A 23,560-nucleotide genomic window follows, 5' to 3' on the forward strand; every position below is an offset into this window, starting at 1 on the left:
ATATGCGTCCGCTTCAGGAGTGCTTAGCACGTCAGTGGACTCGGGCTCACGGGCAGTTGAAAGACCTAGTGTTGGTGACCGGTCGGGCATACAACTCTCTGCATTGGTGGAATCCACAAAACCTTTGCAAGGGCCGACCGTTTCAAGAGCCTGTGCCGCAGATTATCCTGACAACGGACGCTTCTCTCCAGGGATGGGGAGCGCATGTACTCCAATACACTGTGCAGGGACTATGGACACCACAGCAAAAGATGCACATCAATGTACTGGAACTGATGGCGATCTTCATGGCCTTAAAGGCATTCAAGGTACATCTGTGCAACAAGGTCGTGTTGATCCGGACGGACAACGTGACGGCCATGTACTACATTCAGAAACAGGGGGGCACACACTCTCCGCAGCTGTCTCATCTGGCTCAGAGCATGTGGAAGTGAGCCATTCAGAGGAACATTTTCCTCATGGCAGAACATCTCCCAGGCAAGGACAATCAGATGGCGGACCTGCTCAGCAGGCACAGCCACCAAATGCACGAGTGGGAGATACATCCATCAGTACTCCAACCGTACTTCCAAAGGTGGGGTCATCCAGAGATCGACCTGTTCGCCACAAGGGAGAACGCAAAATGCCGAAGCTTCGCCGCCAGGTTCCCACACCCGCAATCGCAGGGCAATGCGATATGGATGAACTGGTCAGGCAGATTTGCGTACGCTTTTCCCCCAGCACCTCTGATACCGCTGGTGGCGCGCAAGCTCAGGCAGCACTCTATGACTCTCATCCTAGTTGCTCCAACGTGGGCTCGCCAACCATGGTACACCACGTTTCTGGAACTTTCCGTGGTACCGCATCAAAGGCTTCATCTCACACCCAGCCTTCTGACGCAGAGCCATGGCGACATTCAGCACCCAGATCCGCAACAGCTCAACCTGGCGATCTGGCTCCTGAAGTCCTAGAATTTGGCTACCTTAACCTTCCTCCCAATTGCATGGACATCATTCGGGAGGCGAGAAAGCCCACTACTAGAGCATGTTATGCGGCAAAATGGAAGCGGTTTGCCATCTATTGTGCAAACCACAACATTGATCCACTGGATGCTTCCATTCAGAACATCATCTGTTACCTGTTCCATCTATACAAGTGTAATCTGGCATATACTTCCATTCGCATTCACCTGTCTGCGATGGCCGCATACCTCCAAAATAGGCAGCACCTTTCACTTTTCAAAGTGCCTGCCATCAAGGCATTTCTGGAAGGCCTCAAGAGTCATTACGCCACGGACTCCACCAGCTCCGGAATGGAACCTCAATGTGGTTCTTACAAGACTGATGGGTCCTCCCTTTGAGCCACAACTTCAGTTCTTAACATGGAAAGTGGCTTTCCTGGTAGCAATTACATCGCTACGGAGGGTTAGTGAGCTGCAAGCCCTCACAATCCAAGAGCCTTTCTTCCAAGTTCATTCAAACAGAGTAGTGCTCCGCACTAACCCTAAATTTCTACCCAAGGTTGTTCCACATCAACCAAACCATTGAGTTGCCGGTGTTATTTCAAAATCCAGAGTCTCTGGCGGAGCGGATGCTCCACACCCTTGACGTTAAACGGGCCCTTATGTATTACATTGATAGGACCAAGGATTTTAGAAAGACTAAGCAGCTTTTTGTTGCCTTTGCGCCACATCACAAAGGTAACCCTATTTCCAAGGCTGGTATTGCTAGGTGGATCGTGAAATGTATTCAAATCTGCTATGCAAAGGCAAAACGCACTCTTACAATTCCACCGAGAGCCCACTCCACCAGAAAGTTGGGGGCCTCTATGGCTTTCCTTGGAAACATTCCCTTGGAGGACATATGTAGAGCAGCCACATGGTCTACCACACATACATTTATTAAGCATTACTGTGTAGACGTGCACTCCAAACAGCAGGCAGCTGTAGGGCAGGCTGTTCTCAAGACACTTTTCCAAACTGCTGCAGCTGGCACGGGCGGCCGCCGCTAATGGAGGGACTGCTATGTATTCTATGCACAGATATGAATTCAGCAGCCACCATGCCTCGAACTGCAAATGCTACTTACCAGTATGCATCTGTTCTTGGCATGTAGGGCTGCTGACATTCATATCGCCCACCCTCCTCCCCGGCGCCTGTAGCAGCTGCAGAATTCACATATCATTTCATGGCATGGTCATCATTCACTGAGTTTCACTCCATCTTGGCCACAATGGCTAAAAACAATCTGGGGATGGAGTCGATGCCCATGCGCACTGTAGTCCAGGGGAGGAGCCACCTATCACGTGATACTGCGAAGACTCTTCCAGGACAACAATGTGCAATCATCCGGACCCAACACTAGGCGGCGATCTATGCACAGATATGAATGTCAGCAGCCCTACATGCCAAGAACAGATGCATACTGGTAAGTAGCATTTGCATTTTCACCCACTCATCCGCCTTTGCTCAAGTTGTAATGGGCCTAGAGTACATTCTCTGGCGGGCTGGTGTGCAGCATAGCGTTGCTTCCTCCAGGGAGGGCGATCTTGTACGTTGAGAGCCGCGAGGGAATCTCTGATCCCTAGTCTTGATCTTGGTCATTAAGCGAGTGCCTTTGTCATTAGGCTGTACCTTTTCTGAACTTGGAGTTTGAGTAGAACTCGCAGCTGCCAAAAATCTATTCTTAGATCTGCGAGTTGGCCTTTTGCACCTTTTAGGCCTCCTTTTTAAAAGCCAGTCTGCTTTTCATCACTGCGCTGCCTATAAGGTATGTGCAACTTGTCCACAGCACTGGAGGCAGCACAGTAACTGTACTAAGGTGCGTTTCGCAGGTGTGCAGTGTACACCCCGAACACCTGTTAAAGGTGAGACGCGGTGTCCAGGGCAGTGCACTCTTTACAAAATGCACCTTAACTAAGATGCACGTGGCTGAAGCAGGTCAAAGGCCAGCACCGTGGATAGTCGTGCAATGCCCCCCTAGGTAAAGGGCGTGAGGGGTCCGCTTCCACCCAGTTCTATGCCATCTTCTGCTTCACGGGGAAAGAGGCTCCTTTACCTGCTTGCATTGGGACACGTGGCATGCTTCGGGGACCACGTTTGCTAGGGCAGCTCTTCTAGGCACACCAGTGCAAGTTCTCCGCAAAGAAAACTGAGCAAGTGTTACTTTTCTTTTATTGTAATTGCATTTATATAATGCTGACTACCTTTGCGACCTTGACGGGCTTTGCAGTGTGTAGTACGCTACGCTGTAGCCCAAAGGTAGGGTTTAACCCTGATTTGACTAGTTATTGTTGGTTACTGCGTTAGTTGTGTGCTCTGGGTGAACCTCTTGACCCATTTCTTCCAGTTTCTAGTGGTGGGTGAAGTCTGCAGTGGTCAGGTGTGAATTCAGGCCAAAGCATTAGTATACAGGGCAGAGGAGGTTAGATCTTGTCTGACTTCAAGCTGTGGTTTCACAAAAGAATCTGGGATTCTTGCGAGGGGGGTGAATCTGTAGGTTTGAAAGATTTTAGTACTTAGTTCCTCAGTGTGATTTGTAAGGAGTGGTACCGTTGGTTAACTGAAGCGTAGTACAGAGTCAGGCGGCAGACCTGATAGGGTAGGATCCGCCTAGAGCCGGTGAGGCAGATGGAGGGTAGGCTGTAAGGAGAGAATACCCAGACAGAGCGGCTGCAGAGAGCCGCAGCTGTAAACCAAGGTCCATTTTCATGGACTTTTTAGGTTTATCGTGGGGGTCGGATACTGCAATCTGTGGACATAAAAAGAAAGGTTGAAAGGTGATAGATATGTTACTGCATCTTTGGCTGCTCCGGTTGACTGTTGATAAAGTTTGAGCTTTTTCACATAGATATCGAACATTGCTGAGTTTGTCTAACTATGTACTTGTTTATTGGTATGAGGTAGTGAGTTATTTGGTAGGTCATTAAATCACATTTTAAAAACAATACTTGATTTTACACATTGAGAACTGATTAGATGCCCCATTCCACATAGGGAAACATATCTCTGGTAGTTAGGATTGAGTTCACGAAGAGCTAACCCAAGTCCAGGCATTTAGCTGCCCCATATATGCTCCGCAAGGAGTGGTTTTGGCAACTCGGGGAGAGGCCGTGCCATTGAGAGCTGTGGGAATGGGAAAAAACACGTCTTACTGCATTAGCCTTTCAGGTAACTTGAAACTTTCACTGCGCACAGCGTCCAAATAATACAAATGCAGAAAAAATATCCCTTTTTATAGTTTCATTAATCTAAGGGAATTGGTTCAGTGGGGTAAATCCAAGCAGTTAAAACCAATTATTGTGTATTATACACCAAAATCAAATAAAGGTCAGGCTGGATTAAGTTTTTTTTTTTTTTTTTTTTTTTTTTACAGAAATGGGCGTTTTAAAAAATAATATAAAAAAAATCTAAGTGCTCAACGTCTGAACAAACTACACAGTTCAGGGTATCAAACCTCGGTCCAGTTATGATCCAAACCGATTTCAAAGTTCACAAAATCCATCTCTGGTGTCACAACTCTTCACCCGACACTCCGAACCAAGAGAAGAAACAGTTCAAAAGTTCCAAATCTCAACCCACTTTGTTACATTGGGCATCCATCCTTGGATTCTGGCTCAAAGCCAAAAGCTTAATTACACATTTCCCACCAAAGATATCTCGTCTCCACACCAACACGTCGTGTTTCGTGGGAAGCAGTCTCCCCCTTTCCCCAGGGTTTCACTGCAATGTCTGTGTAGCATGTGGGATCCAAAAAAAGTAAACTAGCCACATTCTGGTTTTGCTGTTGTCACTGGCTAGATGTTACGCAGTGGGGGAGCGGATGGGACCTGTTATGCTTCACAGGCACAATAGACCCTTGCCCGACCATTGGTAGAGACGGTTCATCTTTTGGTTGCCCCCTCACAGCCTATCCCACTTATCAAGACCGCATACACCAAAACTCGTAGCCTCACTCACTAGCAAAATCTTTATTGCAAAACTCGTAAGGAGCGAGCCGTGGCTGGCGCTGCTGCTGAAAACCCAACAGATCTCATAATATGGTAAAGCGATCTGCTGCTTGGCAACATGGAGAACTTTACAAAAAATATTATGAAAATGCTTATTAAAACCTCTGACATTGTATTGTCTGCAAGGGTTCTCTAGCTGCAATGGAGTCGTAAAAAGAAACATAACAAAAAAGTGTGAAGGTGGTTCCTAGAGCTGTATAACCCTGTAACATAATCCACTTTAAAAAAAATGTTTATTATAATCAACCAACACATCGGCAATTCTAACCGTAATAAGACACTCGTATATCGTAACAGGTTACATAGTTCCAAATATAATATCCTTACAGAATCAATATTACACTGTATATCCAGTAGCAGTTCCTGCGGTACCTTCTTCCCCTTCATGATTCCCCTCCCCCTACTCTTAGTCTTCGTCCGAACTCTCTACAACATAATCCACTTTTGAGCACAAGCATGACTACAGAGAAAAGCCCCACGCCCTGCCTTCCCCAAGTCACTCCTGTGTCCCTGAACTGTCTCCTGTCTCCAGTGCAAGGACGGGGGTGTAGGCCTAACTCAGAGTCCATCTTCCTGGGCAGGACAAATCTTCAGAGAAGCTTGGGTTCGCTTCAACCAACAGATGGCAATGTCACCACAGACAGACCATGGATGAGAAGAGTACTAGGTTCTTTTCTGAGCTCTCACTGGTGGGTTGCAAAGATCCAGAGCCCCTTCTGAGACTCTTCACTGCCCTTGGATGGTAGCTGAGGGTAGTCCGTCCAGGGAACTTTGCACTCCTCCGCTTAACATAAAGTTTGTGTATCTCTGGAGTCTCAGTACTTCCTCTAATCACATACGATGCAGTCTTTAGAGGTTCTCAGCTCATCTTAGTTTAAGCCAGCTTCCATTCTTCACTGGTTGATCTGTCCCAATGTTCATGAGGAGCTGGAGTTGGCAGACTAGAGCCAGCTTACATTTTCTGCACTAGACTATTCCATTGGTCTGTCCAATTTGATGTGCTGAGATGCTTGGGTTGACTTTGTCTATCTGCTTCCATCATCTTTGCTGATGGTGGTGCTGATGGCTGGTCAGTTGTCCTTGTCCTGGAGTGCTTGAGGTTATTGTCTATGGCCCAGCACCCGTATTCTTCACTAGGCGATGGCCTGACTCGACGCTAATCAGATGCTGCTGTAGCTTTCTCTATTGTTACAGAAAACAAGGGAACCCAAAAGTAGCAATAGGTCTGGGACCTTTGGGAGTGTAATATTTCAAAAGACAGTGGTCCCAAACATTAGCAAAAATATGACAAAAAATGAATATAGACCAAAATTGAAATCTATATTTTTACATTCCAGACGGACAGAATGTAATAGTATAAATATATATATGACAAAAGAGATGGAAAACAATTACCAAGCGGGACACAGCCTATGTCCTACTATCACATATCGATGAAATAAAGTGTTCCCTTGAACGTAAAGTTCCATGTCTTACAGTCTTTTCTGTCCTTGTGATTCAATCTTGCTGGCCAAAATTGAATGTTAAAAAAACGTTTTATTGTTTTATCTGTGAGTGGGCTCCACTTTGGACCACTCTCCTTTTAACATTTGTATTTTCAAATAAATTGTAAGAATTCTTTATATATACTTGTATTTTGTAATTATTTTTCTCCTTGACCCTCTTGCTTCTCCCATTTATTTACGTTCAAGGGAACACTTTATTTCATCGGTTAGTTAACCCTATTTCCCTTGACTCTAGTTAAGGGGTACCTCTCATATTTACCCTACTATCACATATGACATACATATAAGGCAAAAAAAGGAAAGAAAGGGCAGTCTGTAAATGCTTCAATTTTTGACAGACAATGGTAAAAATACTTTGCGTGATCTTTTCAATACAGTATAAGAAATCATCAAGTGTATAATGTCAACGACGTTTCGATCCCTGTTAGTATGGGATCATCATCAGGACTTATAATTGTATGCCTTAGTGTCAAGTAAATTGACAGTAGTCAATTTATTAAAAACAACTGAACCTTATAGGGACCGATTTAATATTTTGGATGGGAAACAGGTCCTACAAGCCAAATTAAGATGACTGAAGCATATAGGGACCGTTTTTAAAATTGGACAGATGCTAAACGGGTCCCAAAAGAAGCTCAATGGCCGGTCTTGAGAGTACAGATTGAAACCGGCAAGGAGAACAGGTTCCACCGCAATGGGAGTCTGTTGAGTCGGACGAGTAAACACTCGTCCGACTCAATATAGATTTCAATTTTGGTCTATATTCATTTTGTCATATTTTTGCTATTGTTTGGGACCGCTGTCTTTTGAAACATAGCTTCTCTATGGCCCATCTTCTGACATTCTCCACTGGATGATGGTCTTTGTGCTTGGCCAGTTTTTGGGTTGATTAGATCCCTTGCTTAGCTTTCTGACCAGTTTCCTAGAGGCTGCACAATGTTTACAGTTCTCTACCAGTCTTGGCCCAGTAGATACTCCGCTTAGCTTAAAGTTTACAGTATCCTGGAAGCCTAGAGGCCATCATCCCCCGAGTACCGATGCTCCCACATCTAGTGAGATGCTCCGTTTAGCAGGTGTGTGGCTGTGGCTCCTTCCTCCCCTCGATTGGCAGATTAACTTTTTCTTAAGGGTTTTTCTTTTTGTGCATGACTCTGGTACGCCCCACTGAACATCGGATTGCCTGCGAGTTGGTGGTCTTGGTCTCTGGCTCCGCCAGCTTCCCTCCTCTTTGCTGTGGGACGAGGAACTGCTCGTGAGAAAAGCCAGAGGCGAGTTTCCTGTGAGCCGCATTCTGATATTTTATAATAAGTTGGTATTAAGCAGTGCATCAATACTCCATTTTCTGGCCTCTGAAGGGTGGGAGAATGATTGGACCTTTCTGTTATTCAAACTCATAATAACTTGCAGTTCACCAATGTCACCAGCAAGTATTTAACTCACTCAGCTATCTTGCCAGCATGAGCCTTCGCGTCTTGTGATGCAATGTGGAAAGCTGTAAGCTATGGTATCGTCTTCTGGGAAGCTATGGCCTCGTGTGACATCAGATGTCCTTTTGATTTTTATATAGGAAGCTGTGACTGCGCTTGTCTGATCTAATTTAGTAACTTTTTCTTCTTTTCTTGTTGTTTTCTTTCCTCTCAATGGCCTGTGACCTTTGACCTGCTGTGGCTTATCACCATTGTTGCCTGGGCACAACCTCTCATGCTCACTGCTTCTAATCGTCCACTTCTGCCCTCTGGTCCTGTCGCTTTGATGGTTCTTTTATACACCCCCTGCTGGCTTACCTCATCTTTGTTTTCTCATCTTTCTTTCCTCACCCTCCTTTCCTTTCTTTTCTTTACTTCTGTTTCCCTTCCTTACTTTTCAATCCTTTCCTTTCTTTGACCATCCCCGGTTGATACTTACTTTTTCTTATTTTGTCAATCTCTTCTCCCTGCTTCCTTTCTTTGTCCCTTTCCATTATTTTCATCTACTTTTTTCAATCTCCTACCTTTGATCATCTTCCTCCTCTTGTCTGCCTCTGTTATCTTCTCTATTTCTTTCACTTCATTTCTTCACTTTGCATCTTTCTTCCATTTCCTGCTGTTTGCCCCTCTCCCCCAACTTCCCTCTTTCTTGCACACTCCTGCTGTCTCTGCTTGGGCTGCTTTTCCAGACGAGTGGTTTGCCAAAGGTGAGTGGGTCTCTGGCCTCCATTCATGCATGTTTTGAATGAAATTCACCCTATGTTTCTGTTGCCCAGTCAGGGACCCTCTAACCCCAATCTTCACCCATCTCATCCTTAGCAACATCTCTCTACCCGTTTCTAATCCCCATGTCCATGTCTCCTCCCCTCGCATTGCTCTAGCCTCATGATGACCCTCACCAAAGATACCCTCCATCTTCTGGAAAAATAGAAAAAGGGAACATAAAACACTACATTCACCCAGAGATATCTTGGTGCTCAGAGAACCTTTTGGAGCAGTAATGTCTTTACACAAAACACAACTGGCAAATATTTAAAGAACAGAAAAGTTTAGTTTTAAGTAGATACCGTAGTGTCGCGAGAGGTTTTGGGAGGCAGAAAAAAATTAATTGATTCTCATCAGTGACTAAAAGTTTGTCCTCTGAAAGTAGCTTGGCGAAACCTGGGAACTTTTACCAAAAAAGCTTTTTCTTATTGTAAATGGCCTTTCAGTTTATAAAAGGAGAACTTTTGTAATTGGGGTTGGATTGTGGATCGAAAAGCACTTTATGCACCAGGCAAGACTTAAAAAAAGACACTATTTACTGGAAGCCAATAGAACTTGGATAATGCAAGTGCGATCAAATCAGATCTTTTCAAATGCAAAACCAGCCGGGCTGCAGCATTCGGAACTATCTGAAGCTTGTGTAATGCCTTAGCAGCTAGGTCAAGATAAATGGCATTCTCGTGCTTTATTTTTTGAGGCAATGAAAGCTTTATAATCTACTTTAGAATGGGCAGTTGGAAAAGACTGGCGTCCGCCACCATGTTGACTTGATCAGCCATGGTTTAATGTGTCCCTTGCGACTCCCCAGGTTCCAGACTGCAGAGTGCGCTTCTCACGTACAGGAGGACAAGAAGCATTCAAAGAGGGTGAAACTCTGAAGGGGAAGAGTTTGTTTTGCTCCTGTTTAGTTGAAGTTGCTTTAGAGAGTCCCAAAACCTACACTTTATATGCTGTCATGCACATTACCTGTCGTTAGCTGGGATCCCCCCCCCCTCATGCTTGAAGGTGACCTGAGGGTCTTAGCAGCACTAAGTTAATACAAAGGCCTTGGCAGACCCATGCAGATTACAAGATGGTGAGGATAGCAGAGAGCTGTATGACTCCACTCCTCAGCCCTTACTTTCTGACCAAAAGAAATCCAAAGTTACTTGCAATGACCAGTTAAGCAGACTACAGTGGAGCCATAAAGACGCTGCCATTGATCCAAGCTCTTCAGGTGGCCTCGCTGCAGCCGATGTTCCACATTGTTAGATGCTGTGTAAAGCTCCAAATGGGATCAAGGGCGCAAGGTGCATCCTGATCCGTGTAATATAGCGTGCCCAGGACTGCCTTCACCACCATCTCGGAGATGCAAAAAGAAGCTTGCAGAGGATGTAATAAGCCTAGATGCTTGACGAGCTGAGAAGTTGATTAAATACAGAACTCTTAAGCATTTTGCCAAATATGGCAACTGACTGGGGTCTACAGTTATCCACCTGGAATATAAATTAGATTTTTTCTGTAATGGAAGAGTGTGTGCTATTTTAGTTCTCCAGTTACGCTGGCTTAGGCCAAAGTGGCTTTCCTGATTGCCTTTACATGGTTGAGTTTTCAGAAGTAATTGTTCCAGCAGTTGTAGCTGGAGATCTACACCAGTGCTGGGCTCCTTTACGGCTTTTAGCTCACAAGACTCCACTTAGGATATTTCTGTCACACTGCGTGCCTTGTTCCGTTTATCCTAAGCCTGTGGGGTTGTCCTCCAAAGCTGACCTGCATATGCCAGCGGAGGCCTTGTTAGTGTGCAGAGGAAACACTGCTTTGGCTTCCCTGCCGGTTGGAACTGGTCTCCTGCATCGTTGTATTTTCCTTCATGGCCGTGCTGCCTTGTGAACTGCTTTCGTTTCGGTGTTAGTGGACGTAACCGCCCACTGCAGATGCAAGAGCTCTAGACTGAGCAACAATCAGTTCATCTTTGAAAGAACTGACTGTTCTGTTTGTCCAGCTGCTGGGCCACCCTATCCATGACACTCTGACCGCTAACTCATGGTATGAATACCATAACCAGATCTCTATAAAAAAAAATATTTGTGTATTCCATAATTCTCAGTCTAGTATAATGGAGAATGAGTCTAGAACCAGGAATTCTTCTTCGAATATAGAGTGCTTTGAAAGCAGTCTTTTTCCAGATTAGTTCCTGTTCTTACCTGCAGGACAGGCCGACTGTCCGTAGCTTACTGTGCTGTCCACTTGCATTCCAGACGCACTATGAGAAAAAATTAGTTCAAGGGTATATTTATAAGCTGGTGGTACTTCTGGGACAGCACCTTGAACCGCTATGTCCTCCTTGGCAAGTAAGAGGCCCATTCAAAGAAGTCTCTTCTCCCAGTTTGACCCCCCCCACCCTCCCCACCATCCTGAGGCTGTACCCCAAGCAAGCCACTGATTGGTCAGGCACCCTTTGTCCCACATTTCAGTCCAGGATTCTGCATGCCTCGATTGCATTAAACGGCTCTGTCGCAAAGCCAGTTCTGAGGTGATGCTGCAACGCCTACAATAAGAATTTCTCCTTGTCCTGGTGATGCAGGAAGACTCCGCTGAGCACGTAAAAGCTGTGAGTTGGCTCTTGCCCAGAGTAATCCAGACTCCCCCCTACGACCTCCAGGACATCTGGCAATGGGTAACTGCAACCCTACTTTCATTCCAACAGCTACCTAGGCATCTGCATGTGCAACGGGTGCCTCTAGATGTGTAACTCAGATTGCCCCCGGCAAAGGGGTTCTGCAATTACCAGAGTTTTGTAATTGCCCCGGCAGCCATAACTTTCTTCTCTGATGTAACTGCTGATTTCTCGGATTGTGAAGACCTCCAGGAGATTTCTTTCAGCATTGCTCCTCCCCGCTGGTAGGGGGTGTCATGCGGCTCCGTGTTTTCACCCTGCCCCACCCTGTAAGTGATACTGGAGCTGCACAACGCCACCCATGGTTAGCTGGAGTAAACACCAGAAACAGTAACCGAAAGTAAGTAACTTGTTCATCTCATGCACATGAGAGAACCAGTAACAAATAGTGGAGCTAATGCTGGTTAGAAGGGAACGGTGAGGTTGTCTTTCTACATCATCCATATCCTCCACATCCTCTGATGCATTAACAGCAGCCACCACCCCTGGCATTCAGAAGACTAACCTTGTGAGCTGGGGTGTGCGAGGGAGTGGGCAAAGGAGCCCTGGGGTGCAGGGTCTGAGGGGTCGAACTCCATGGAGCGTGTGAAGAAGCAGTGTAGGCTGTGCCAAGGGAAGGGAGCTCTGCGGAGAGTGAGGGGCCTGCAGCACTGCAGAGGGTTGCTGATGCTTTGTTCTTTCTTTCAGGCAGCAAACCTGCGGAGGATCCAGCAGCCGATGTGGTGGACTTCCCTAAGAGAACTTCACCAGCAAGAGGTAATTGAGCTCCAGAAGTCGTGTCCATCAGACTTGTATCCTCTGTTATACTTGAGTGTCTCAATGATTTGCAGTCTTTGCCTTGTGCCTCACTACATGTGTAATGCAATGTTATCCTCACCAGAGGCCATATAGAACCGGGGGTTTGAAGTGAGGGAACAGTTGCCGGTTGGACGTGGAAAGCGAGGAGTACCTGCGTGTGCCTCTAAGGCAGCTCGTTGTTTTCTCCTGTACAAAATTAATATTAACTGTACATTTCACAGCAGCTGTAGCTCCAACTCCGCGTGCACTGTAGTAGCTAGGGCTCTCCATCTCACAAGTGGTGTAACTCGGCGGGCACATACCCAAGCACAACTGACTGGAGCTAATAGTGAAGGTGGCAATAGGGCTCCCTCTGTCCCCTTTATGTGTCTTCTGGGAGAGGTGTTGCGTAGTGGCCAGGGTGGCCGACTCCAGAGCACAGGTCTCACAGTTCGATTCCTGGCGGCAGCTCAGCCCAGCACCCTGTGGCTCTGGGCAATAGCTCACTTAATCTCCCCGACAGGCCCTAGCACCTTGAGACCCTTAGGGATGATTAGTTCACGCTTTACAAATACCGGGTTATTATTATTATATCCCATGCGTTTGTTCCTTCTTCTACTGGCATGTGGTGACCAGAATTGTGCCAGTAAAGGTTTAAAAAAAATAAAAAATCACCTCCTAGTTCAATGTACGATATATATTTTCACATTCTGCGTTTATGGTTTATTAATGTGACTGATTTTGCCTGTTTGATACTCAGAGGCTTGCAGGAGTCTAAGCGGGGGTATATCTACTCTGCCTCCATGCCATGGATACGTCCGCATCCGAGACCTTGATTTTAAGGGTTTGGTCCTCCAGTACCTGGACTGGGACTCTGCTTCGACACATTGAGTATGTTCTGCTGGGGTGAAAACCTGACCAGGGCAAATATCAAAAAAATTGAGGTTTCTGAACAGAGGACTGTGTGGGCGAAGGTTTTATTTGATGCATTTATTGCACTGTAGCATTTCCTCGCATTCGGAGGCTGGTAAGTTGCTAATCATCCATTAAATGGCTTATTTACTGTTGTAAATTTGGACATTAGGCACACAAGGAGTCCGAATAGGAGCGGCTTGGTTTACAAAGCTGGTGTTGGTGTGAGCCAGGACCATGTATCATGAAGAGCGCTGGTCTTGGGTTGAGCCAGGGCCATGTATCCTGAAGAGCGCTGGTCTTTGGTTGAGCCAACGGCCATGTATCCTGAAGAGAACTCCGCATTGTAAGGTGTCAGGACCACTGCTCCATTCCTGTCCTGTTGGTTCTCCTGTTCTACAGCTCGGCTCTTAATTGAACCAGTTAGAAGTGCTTGCAGTGTGTGCAGAAAACACATTGCTGTTGTCTTAAATGCTGAACATTGACTTTTCCTGGCTTTTCCTGACTGGACAGATAAGGTTCCCAGTCCCAGAGCCATCCGCCTTGATTTTCTTCTGAAGGAGCAGTCCATCCGGGAGCCTACTGTACCCAAGTAGACACAGTGGAACAGGAATGAAATGCCAACTTTATTAGTCCCCGTAGTAGGTTTTGTCAGTTCTCCGGCCCTTCTGCTGTGGTTGACTGCCATTGATTAGCTTGGGTCGCGCTGGGCTTAGTTAAGACCATGGATTCCGATGTAGAGCAGACCAGGTGCTTCTCGGCAACATTCAGATTAATCTTCCTTGTTTATAGCCATTTATTCCACTTATCTGTGACCGGTCTGGTGTTCCTCTACAACACAATAGGACCATCTGCTGAATCACTTGCCTTTCAACACGGGCACTGGATCGTTGCGGCTTGAGACTGAACGTGTCCATCTGGTGGCTTCAAGAATGAGTGGTTGACTGACCGCAGTCTCTAGCATGTGGTTTGGAAACCTGTTTGCCTACATTGTTGACCTCTCCCGGGGGCACCATTTTGGGTGGCTCATGGCTTGCTTGGGGCATCTTTCTGTTGGGACTGGATCACCTCCCTATTGTGGTCATTACGCATTATTGACTGACAGCCCGACATGTCTCCTTTTTTTGGCAAGTACTGCCTGCACTGATCTCCCTCTTGTGGGGACTCGCTCTCTCATTGCACTAACAAAGAGCCCGCCAACACTTCTAACAAATGCTATCTTTTAAGGACTTGCTTCCTGAAACTATGGCTTGCAGCAGTGTCTCATCTGTTGCAGTGCTAACGGATTCCAGAAGGTCCTCACTAGATTGCAAAACGCATTCAAGTTTGATGGTTAGATTCTGGAGAGTGGAACAGGTCTTCAACCTTCCATCTTGGACACGAGCCTCCACAGTGGAAGAAACGGGATGTTGGAATTTTGCGGCACTCTTCGAACCATATCTGATCTTTGACCATCAAAACCAGATCTTTTGCAGACAGTCTTTAATCTGATACCGTAGCTGATTATTGTCCTGTGATAAAATGCGTTCATTCTAGGGAAGATCGAGCATCATAAAAATGAGCAACGGGTGCTCTTATCAGTTATGGTGACTTCAGTTACTTTCTAGAATTGTGCACCTGACATGTGAATGCAAGGCGTCAGCTAGGACTGATCCTCACGCTCCATTATACTGGTACTGGCTCTTCCCTGACATCGGTTTCCGTTCCCTGTGACTCCTGTTGCTGGATTCGCTCTTTTTTTTTTTATTTAAAGAAAGCCACTGGCTTGGAAGAGTTTGTGGGGTGGGGGCTGGGTTGGGGGTTGTATCCTTGTGTAATGCGCTGCCCTCTTTTGCCTCTCATCTATTCTTTCACCCAGTCTGATCACATTTTCTCTGATAAAATAGACTCCTTCCCCAGATTTGTCAGCTCCTGATAATTCTTGCTCCCAATTGATCACCACCTGATCTTTCTCCTCTGCAGGCTATGAGCTGCTCTTCCAGCCGGAGGTGGTCCGCGTCTACGTTTCCCTCATAAAGGAGAGCAAGACCCCTGCCATTCTGGAGGCCTCAGCGGGAGCCCTTCAGAACCTCTGTGCGGGCCGCTGGACGGTGAGTATTGCTGGTGGCTGGAGGAGGGGAGAGACTGGCCCAATGTGTGGGAGTGTGAGTAACCTGGGTGTTGTAAGGTGGAAGTGCCTAATAAATGGGACCCAGGGCATGCAAGTTATATGGTCACCCCCAGGGATGGCAGCACTGGTTGCACCACCTTAGGTCGGACACGAGTGGAATGAGACTCCCTGCCTACCATTTGCAAGCTGGAAGAGCAGTTTTTACTGCTGTCCCTACTTTGCCATTTGAAGCAATGGCACAGCCAGACTTTCCCCCGGTATATGTTATGTTATGTTAGGACTATTTATTCAGCGCACAGCTGCTCCAGCGAAGGAGCGTCCTGGCGCCTGACAAGGTATCCTACACAACACAACAACCAGACAATAGACTAAAAGCAAACAGTCTCAGGGAAATAACAAAGTCTTGATGGCCCTGCGAAAAAAGAAAAGATTACCTGACGCCCGTATCTCTAAAGGTAGAGAGTTCCACAAAGCCGCGGCCCGAACTCGGAAGGAGCGGCCTCCCACTCGGCTAAGCTTAAACCGAGGGACTATTGCCAAGTCCTGGCCTAAAGATCTCAAGGGGCGAGCAGGGACATAGGGTGTCAAAAGATTCGAGAGAATCGGGGCAGCAAGGCCCTTGAGCATTTTGTAGGAGAGGCAAAGCACTTTAAATAGGATCCTCCGCTTGACTGGGAGCCAGTGGAGGGAACGTAGGGTATTGGCAACGGGACAGAACCTGGGCAAGCCAACCACAGCTCTGGCTGCTGCGTTCTGGATACGTTGCAAACGTGTAATTTCCGCTTGGTTCACCCCCACTAAAAGAGAGCTGGCATAGTCAAGCCGAGAGATCACCGTTGCCTGCAACACCAGCTGCCTAGTAGAGGCATCAAAAAATTTCAGTGCAGGTCTTAGTCCTCGCAGAATGCCAAAACAACTGGCGGCCACTCTCTTGGTATGGGAAACAAAACTAAGAGCAGGATCAAACCAAACACCGAGATTTTTTGTCTCCGTTACCGTAGTCGGAGTAGGCCCTAATTCCGGAGGCCACCATTTGTCACCCCAGAGCTCCTGTTTCTTGCCGATGATCATAATCTCAGTTTTTTTTGCGTTCAGCTGGAGATAGTTGGAATTCATCCAGCTGGCGAGCGCTCTCAGCCCATTGTGGAACCTAGGGGCATCCAAATCAGAGTCCCCGCTGAGCGTGACCGCCATCTGAGTGTCGTCAGCATATGAGACCATAGTCATGCCCCACCTCTTGACGACATCAGCCAGCGGCCTCACGTACAGATTAAATAGCGTGGGGCTCAGCGAGGATCCCTGGGGGACTCCCTGGTCCAGTGGGTGGACTTTGGACTGATAGGGTGGAATGGCTACGCAAAAAGAACGGTCGGCAAGAAAAGAACGGAACCACTGGAGGGCGGTCCCAGAAATGCCAGCTTCTTCCAGGCGCTGGAGAAGGATTTTATGAGAGATGGTGTCAAAGTCGGCGCTAAGATCTAATAAAACAAGCGCCGCCGTTTGACCCAAATCTAGCCCCAGGCGCAGATGTTCCGCCATGTAAAGAAGGGCTGTCTCCGTGCTGTGATCAGCGCGGAAGCCATTCTGCGTGGGATCTAGGATATTTGCACGCAAAAGGTGATCGGGAGAGGACTCTATTCACAAGTGCCTCCGCTACTTTCATCGGCCATGGAAGAAGTGATATCGGCCGGTGGTTCTCAGGTTTAAGAGAATCTAGATCTATCTGTAAGTCACCCCCTATAGCATGCCTACCGGGCTCTAAGGCAGGGTGCACTATAATCCACGGGAAGAACATGTAACCTTACATGTTTTGGCAGATAGAACGCAGACTTGATGTTTTTACTTCAGAAAAGCTTGGTCACCAAATTGCAAGTTCAGAGTTACACGCTGAGCGCTCAGCTCTGCCAACTCCCGAGTGGTGCGACCGTGGGGCTTCAAGGTATCAAACAACTAGTTACATTAACCTAACTTGGTTTTCAGTCCGAAGTTAATGTAACAAGTTGCAGTGTGCAACTTTGGCAAAGTTAACACTGTTACCTTCAGTCCTCTGTGCACATACTGGTTGCACATGCGATCCTGCTGCCAAGACTGCTTTGTCCTCCTGGGGAGATGTGCTAATGACTCCCAGAAAAGGATACAATAGGTGCCTGCTCTGGAAGTCGGTGTTGCCTCCCTCCCGCAGGAACCCACACAGGTGTTGGCCCAAAAGGCAAGCTTCAAACAAGGTACATTAGACGGTCAAACGGGTAACACTTAGGAGACTGGCTGCTCCTTTGTTCGGGCAGACAGGCTGACACTTGGGAAAAGAGAGGACAAGCCAGTCGCCAAACTGGTTTTCCATTGTCATGTAGCCCCCCTGGTAACCACACCTCTGGGTTGGCCTAGGGAGCTCCCCACACCGAGAGAGGGATCCTGTCATATTGGAAGTGGGCATAATGGTGCAACCAGAGAGGCCCAGGTGCCCCACTTTGCAGGTAGTAGTCATTAGGTGGGAGGGGGAGCCTGGTAGTCCATTGGCTACCGACCGAATCCTGCCCGGAGGGCATTTTCTGAGCCATAAGTAGGGCACCCAGAACTCTGATCTTGATTGGACTGGTAGAAGGAATGATGGACTGCCCTGCTGCACCAAGGAACCAGCAAAGAAGCTGCACGGCATAGACTGTACAGGCTGAACCTGATTCTCTAAGAAAGGAGAGGGAATGTCTGCTGTGCCCTGCTTAAGGAGTTGTCGTCTCTGGAGCCAAGAGACTCAAAGGGTTGGCGAGCTAGTTTCCGGTTAACAGCACAGAGACACAACACCTGAGAAGCCTTTTGGGGCAAGTTGGTAGCACAAAGTCTTCAACCCAGTGCCAACCGCTGCTGTGCAGCTCCAGGTACCAGGACCCGATGCACCGAGTTGCACCAGAGTTCACTCAACACCGGAAGTGTTGTCTTAGTGCAGCTGGGACCTCCGGAAGAGGAGTTGTCGTCTAGGGAATGGTTTCGTTTTGACTGAAATACTGGGCAACTGGTAGAGCAGTGTCCACTGGACTTCTGCCAGCACTGAGTACTTGAGGTGTGACAAGGACTGCATCCCCCTTCGTGGAGTAACCACAGGAAAACACCTGCCGACCACATCGCATCCACAACATCGTTAATCATCTTCAGCATCGTGCATCCTTTGCTTCAGGACCACCTCCATGGGAAACCACGTCAACACAAAAGTTCCTGGTACTGGCTGACAGCTCTTCAGTGACCAAACTGCATTCTGACTCTCCTAGGCTGAACGACCTTGTGTGCAAGTTTGAACATGTTTCTTGGTCAGTGGTTCTGCACACCTGAGGTTGTCAGCGGTCTGAAGATTCTGGCTACCAACTTGCCCCAGCAGGCTTCTCAGGTGTTGTGAGCCTGTGCTTTAAACAGTTCAACCAACAAATCAGACTCCGCACCTTCTAGATGAGTCTCTCTGCTTTGGCGGGCTACGGAGATTAGTTTTCCACCTGCAGAACGCAGCAGCCACAGTCCTCTCACTTCTTTGCTAGTCACCAGGTTTAGAAGTTGAAGTCCATGCTGGTTCCACGGTGCAGCAGGGCAGTCCTTCTTCCAGTCGAGATCGGAGTTCTGGGTGCCAAGGATGCTGTATTTATATTCCGAAAGTGCCCTTAGGGTAGATGTGGTCAGTAGCCAGTGGGCTACCAGGTTTACTCCCTCCTGATGACCATTCGCTGTGAAGTGTGGCATCGGGCTATCCCGAGATGCACCATTCTGCCCACTCCGTACAAGGCAGAACCCCTCTCTTGGCATGTAGAGCTCCTTTGCCCAACCCTTAGGTGTGGCTACTAAGCGGGCTACATGCCCTAAAAAAAGGTTTGACAACAGGCTTCCCCTCTCCTACCCGGGTGCCAGCTAGTCTGCCTTCCCATTTCAGCTTTGAAGCTCGACTTTTGGCTTCCTGCAGGAGGAAGGTAACTCCTCTCTCCAGAGCAAGCCCCCTATCGTCTCCTTTCCTGGGCGAAGTCATCGCGTCTCCCTAGGAGGGCAGAAACCTGCCTCATGTTCAACCTCCTTATAGAACCATTTAAGTGATTAGGATATTGAAGGCTGCAAAGTGGCAACGTTGTAAAACTTGCACCCTGCAACATTCATTTCGACGTGAGAATCAAGTTGAGCTTGATAGAACGAGTTGTTTGATACATTGGAGTCCCAACTTTGGTTGCACTGTTTAGGAGTTAGCCCTGCTGAGGGGTCGCGAGTAACGCTGCACTCGCCAATGGAGCGACCAAGTCTTTCCTCTGTAAAAACAATTTTACATTTTTACTGCCAGAACATGTAAAGTACATGTTCTGCCCATGAAATATGCTTCCAGCAATTCGAAACTGTTCTTGTAATCTGCAGTGGTGGACAGAGTTGTTTTACTTTTTGTGACCCCCAGGGTGGCACAACCACTGCTGCAGTCTCTGGTGTGACCCTCTAACTTACAAGCCCTGGGTACCATATACTAGGGACTTGTGAGTAAGTTAGCCTATTCCAATTGGGTATAGCCAATGTAACATACACGTTTTGTATCGTGAATCAGTTTCTGGATTCACATGATATGCCTCTATCCTGCCATCTAGTGGTTGGGTCTGGAATCGTGGTTCGTCCTTGTTTTTTTTGGGTGGGGGAGGGAGAGGGGGGGTGGGGGTGTAGTCAACCTCCATTCGTTGGTAAGTCCATCCCTTGTCAGACCGTACCCCGGAAGTTCCTGAGCGTCGCCACCATCTTTCAGATTCTTATCCCGCTGTTAGGTCTGGAAGTACACCGTAGGGCTCCGAAGAAACTTCAAAGATCTGCAGGGAGGAGAAAGAAAAGAGCACGGAAAAGCATGGAATATCACCATAGGCCAGAAGGAACATCTAAGCCTCGGAGGAGAGGGCCCCTCGATCCAGACAGTCTGGGAGAACACCGTTGCTGGAGAACACATGTCTTGCACATCATGCCATGGCCGGCACCCAGAAATCACAAGGAGCCCTGAAGGACCTTGTTCTCTCCAGCAACAATGAAGAAACAGTCGAAGACGCCAAACTGGCACAGGAAGGAGAATCGGATGCCAAAGGAATGTTTACATCGAAAGAACAGAAGCCTCAAGGAAAGTGGTGAAGGATGCAAAAAAGGTAGCAAAGGCCACCTCAGCGTCGAAACTCAAATGAGCGAATGTTGGCACAGACACAAGGTGTTCAGATGCCAAAGGAAAGTGCCAAGGAGGTAAAGGATACACAGCTGATTGCCCCCAAAAAGAGGCCCTCGACGACACCAGACACAGAGCACTCTCGAAGTTGAAAGAAAAATACTGACTTGAGGCTAAAATTGCAGTGCTGCTGCTACAGAAGACGTTTGACTCCCTCATGTCTATGTACAGTAGACTCATTGAGAGGGCCGCAGACACAAATGGAGTCCAGCTAGAGGAATAGAGGGAGTATCATAGAAGGCAAACCTACATTTGCCCATGCTTTCCATCATTCGAGACCAGGGCAAAGATTCCTTCAAGGAATCTGCCACAGCTAGGGCGGTTACTCCTCTGATGGTGCAAAGTAGCATTCCACCCAAGACCTCCAGTCCATCAAGGGGAACGTACTGACAGACTCCATCATAGCCACAGCCATAAAAAGGAACAATGCCCACACATCGGCAAGGCCACCTCCAGAGACAGAAAGCAAGAGGAAGGACCTAGTGAGTAGGAAGATGGAACTGAAGGCACCAACGCAAGGGAGAATTGCAAATTACAACGCTCTCCTCAGATACTGCCAGCAACCATTGGGTGGAAGTGGAAGGTCTGAAGCAGCACCTTCCAGATGAGTTCCAAAAGAGGGCAAAAGGACTCCTCACAGGGGCCAAAAATATCGCCAACTAATTTTGTAAACTGCTCAGGACACGGCCAGCAGACAATCAATCAGGGGTTTATAGAGCATAGCTACTCGCTCGAAGGGGTTTCAAGGCGCTGAGGGGGGAGGTGGGGGCGCGCAACTCTCAGAATATTACGGAGTTCATCGGAGAGCGAGGTCTTGAGGTTCTTCAGGAACTTGGGGATTGATGGTCTGCCGGAGGTAGAGGGAGTTCCATGCCTTGGCAGCGAGGAGGTGTAGGAAACTAACTCCACCGCACCATAATGGCTACACTGAACACTGACTGATAGCAAACCTCTCAGCACATTAAATCCACACTGATGCCAGTGTGGGATTAAATGTAAAATGTACTACAGAGGGCATCTTGGAGATTCCCCCTGAAACCTAACCTACAATCCACGTCTTGTCTGAGAGGCTGCCACACAGCAGACATGTTGCTGGACCCCTGGGTAGAGAGCCCCCGCTCTCCTGGGCCTGCAACAATGCACGTCCTGGGCGAGGTGCTAGGTTTTCCCCTGGATGCTGCCTTTGTGAGCTTCTCCAGGCCACTTGCTGTACTCAGCAACTGGCCCCCACCAGTTCTGACCCCCACTCTGGTTGGAAGACTGGCAGGAATCCCTAAGTGAGGAAAGGGGGGAGTGCCAGCCTGTACCAACTCCATCCCTCTGGTGGGAGAGGCGAGGTGAAGATAGAATCCGGGCTACTGCCATCTTGAAGATGGGGAGCCCTACCCAATCAGAGCTATGCCCCTGCCCCCCTCCCACAGAAGAGGAGCAGGATAGGGGGTGTACTCACCCCAGGACAGGGACCTATTGGTCTCTGCCCTTGACCTACCTGTAACACCCCTAAATTTAGTATTTAGGGGCACCCTGAACCTTCCTTCCTCAGATCCTGATTTCAAAACCAGAACAAGGATGACGACCTGCTGTGCATCTGCTAACAAAAGGGAGACGACAACTGACTTGGTCTCAGCCCTACCGGCCTGTTGATCCTTGAACCTGCTCCTGCTAAATCCCAGCGTCTCTGGTGGACAGCAACCTTGAAAACCCCTGAGGACCTGCCTGCCTTGCTCATCTATTTATTTATTTATTTTGATATTTCTAGAGCGCATACAAAGGCCCATAGGCGTCTCGGCGCTGAGTATCTAACTTATTTACCCTAAGAAGAAGGATCCGGATCTACTGATTAAAAAGCCAGGTCTTTAGTTGTTTGCGAAAGAGCCATAAGGATGGACTGGCTTTAATCACCTGTGGCAAAGTGTTCCACAACTTTGGGGCCGATACCAGGAATCTTCTGTCACCCCATGAAACCGTTTTTGTACGGGGTACCACAAGATCACCTCAACAAGATGAACGTAGTGTTCTAGATGGATGGTAAGGAATAAAGTTACGGATGAGATGTGCAGGTCCTAGATTATGCAATGCTTTATACACAATGCACAGAGTCTTAAACTTTATCCTGTTTTTGATGGATAACCAATGCAGCTCTTTGATGGTGTTAGAGGCAGAGTGATGTTTGGGAATATTTCCCAAGAGCCTTGCAGCTGAATTCTGTATTATTTGCAGCTTGTTTAAGACTCCTTCCTGTGCGTTTAGGAACAAAGCATTGCAATAATCCAAAGTAGACAACACAAGGGAAGTGACCAAGGTTTTACCGGCTTTTTCAGGGAGAAAAGGGAGGATTTTTTTAATAAGCTTCAGTTTGAAAAAAGCTGAGGAGGTGATCTGGTTGACATGCGAGTGAAACGTGAGTCGATCATCAAAGATGACACCCAAATTCCTCACTTTACTAACAGGCTCGGGAGGAGAGCCTAAAGAGGAAGGCCACCAATTGGATGACCATTCAGGTGTTAGTGGTCCGAAGATGACTACTTCCGTTTTATCGGAGTTTAGCTTTAAACAATTGGAGGCCATCCAACTCCCTACTGCTACCATGCCAGATTTGAGGTCATCCGCCACTTTATACCCATTGTTCTTAATGGCTAGAACCAACTGGGTGTCGTCTGCATATGAAGTAAGGCTCATCCCATAAGCCCGAATAACATTGGCTAAGTCAGACACATAGATGTTGAAAAGTGTCGGACTTAGGGATGAGCCTTGAGGTACTCCACATGGCAGAGACAAGGTGGACGATTGAAATGGTTCCATTGTGACTGCCTGGGTTCTATCAGCCAAAAAGGAAGCCAGTAGTTTACTGGCAATCCCTTGAACACCCAGGGTTTCGACACGGTCAATCAAGGTGACATGATCGACCGTGTCGAAGGCTGCAGATAAATCGAGCAGTATCAGAACCGCTGTACCCCCATTGTCACGGATGGGTCTGATGTCGTCCGCTGCTTTAATCAAAGCTGTCTCTGTCCCATGAAATTGGCGAAAGCCAAACTGGGTTTCATCAAGTAAATGATGTTGCTCCAGAAAAGCGGACAGCTGTTTGTTCATAGCTTTTTCAGCTATTTTGGCCAGGACTGGTAAATTAGCGATGGGCCGGTAGCTCTTAGGTTCTTCCCTATCCAGATGTGGTTT

General features: G+C 47.7%; 1 protein-coding gene across 12 annotated transcripts in view; it reads left to right on the forward strand.

Moving 5' to 3' along the window:
• The window catches only part of CTNND1 (catenin delta 1), a 246,753-nt gene that overhangs the window by 192,437 nt on the left and 30,756 nt on the right, over positions 1 to 23,560 (forward strand). For 6 of the 12 annotated variants that reach the window (XM_086953392.1, XM_086953384.1, XM_086953382.1 and 3 more), the window contains 3 exons: positions 8,647 to 8,664; positions 12,066 to 12,134; positions 15,030 to 15,157. In XM_086953392.1, coding sequence (XP_086809518.1) covers positions 8,647 to 8,664; positions 12,066 to 12,134; positions 15,030 to 15,157 — 215 coding nt within the window. The remainder of the gene's footprint in view (positions 1 to 8,646; positions 8,665 to 12,065; positions 12,135 to 15,029; positions 15,158 to 23,560) is intronic. The other 6 variants (XM_086953393.1, XM_086953387.1, XM_086953394.1 and 3 more) reach the window with 1 other exon arrangement.

Source organism: Lissotriton vulgaris, chromosome 1_2 (genome assembly GCF_964263255.1).
Source record: "Lissotriton vulgaris chromosome 1_2, aLisVul1.2, whole genome shotgun sequence".
Lineage (NCBI taxonomy): Eukaryota > Metazoa > Chordata > Amphibia > Caudata > Salamandridae > Lissotriton > Lissotriton vulgaris.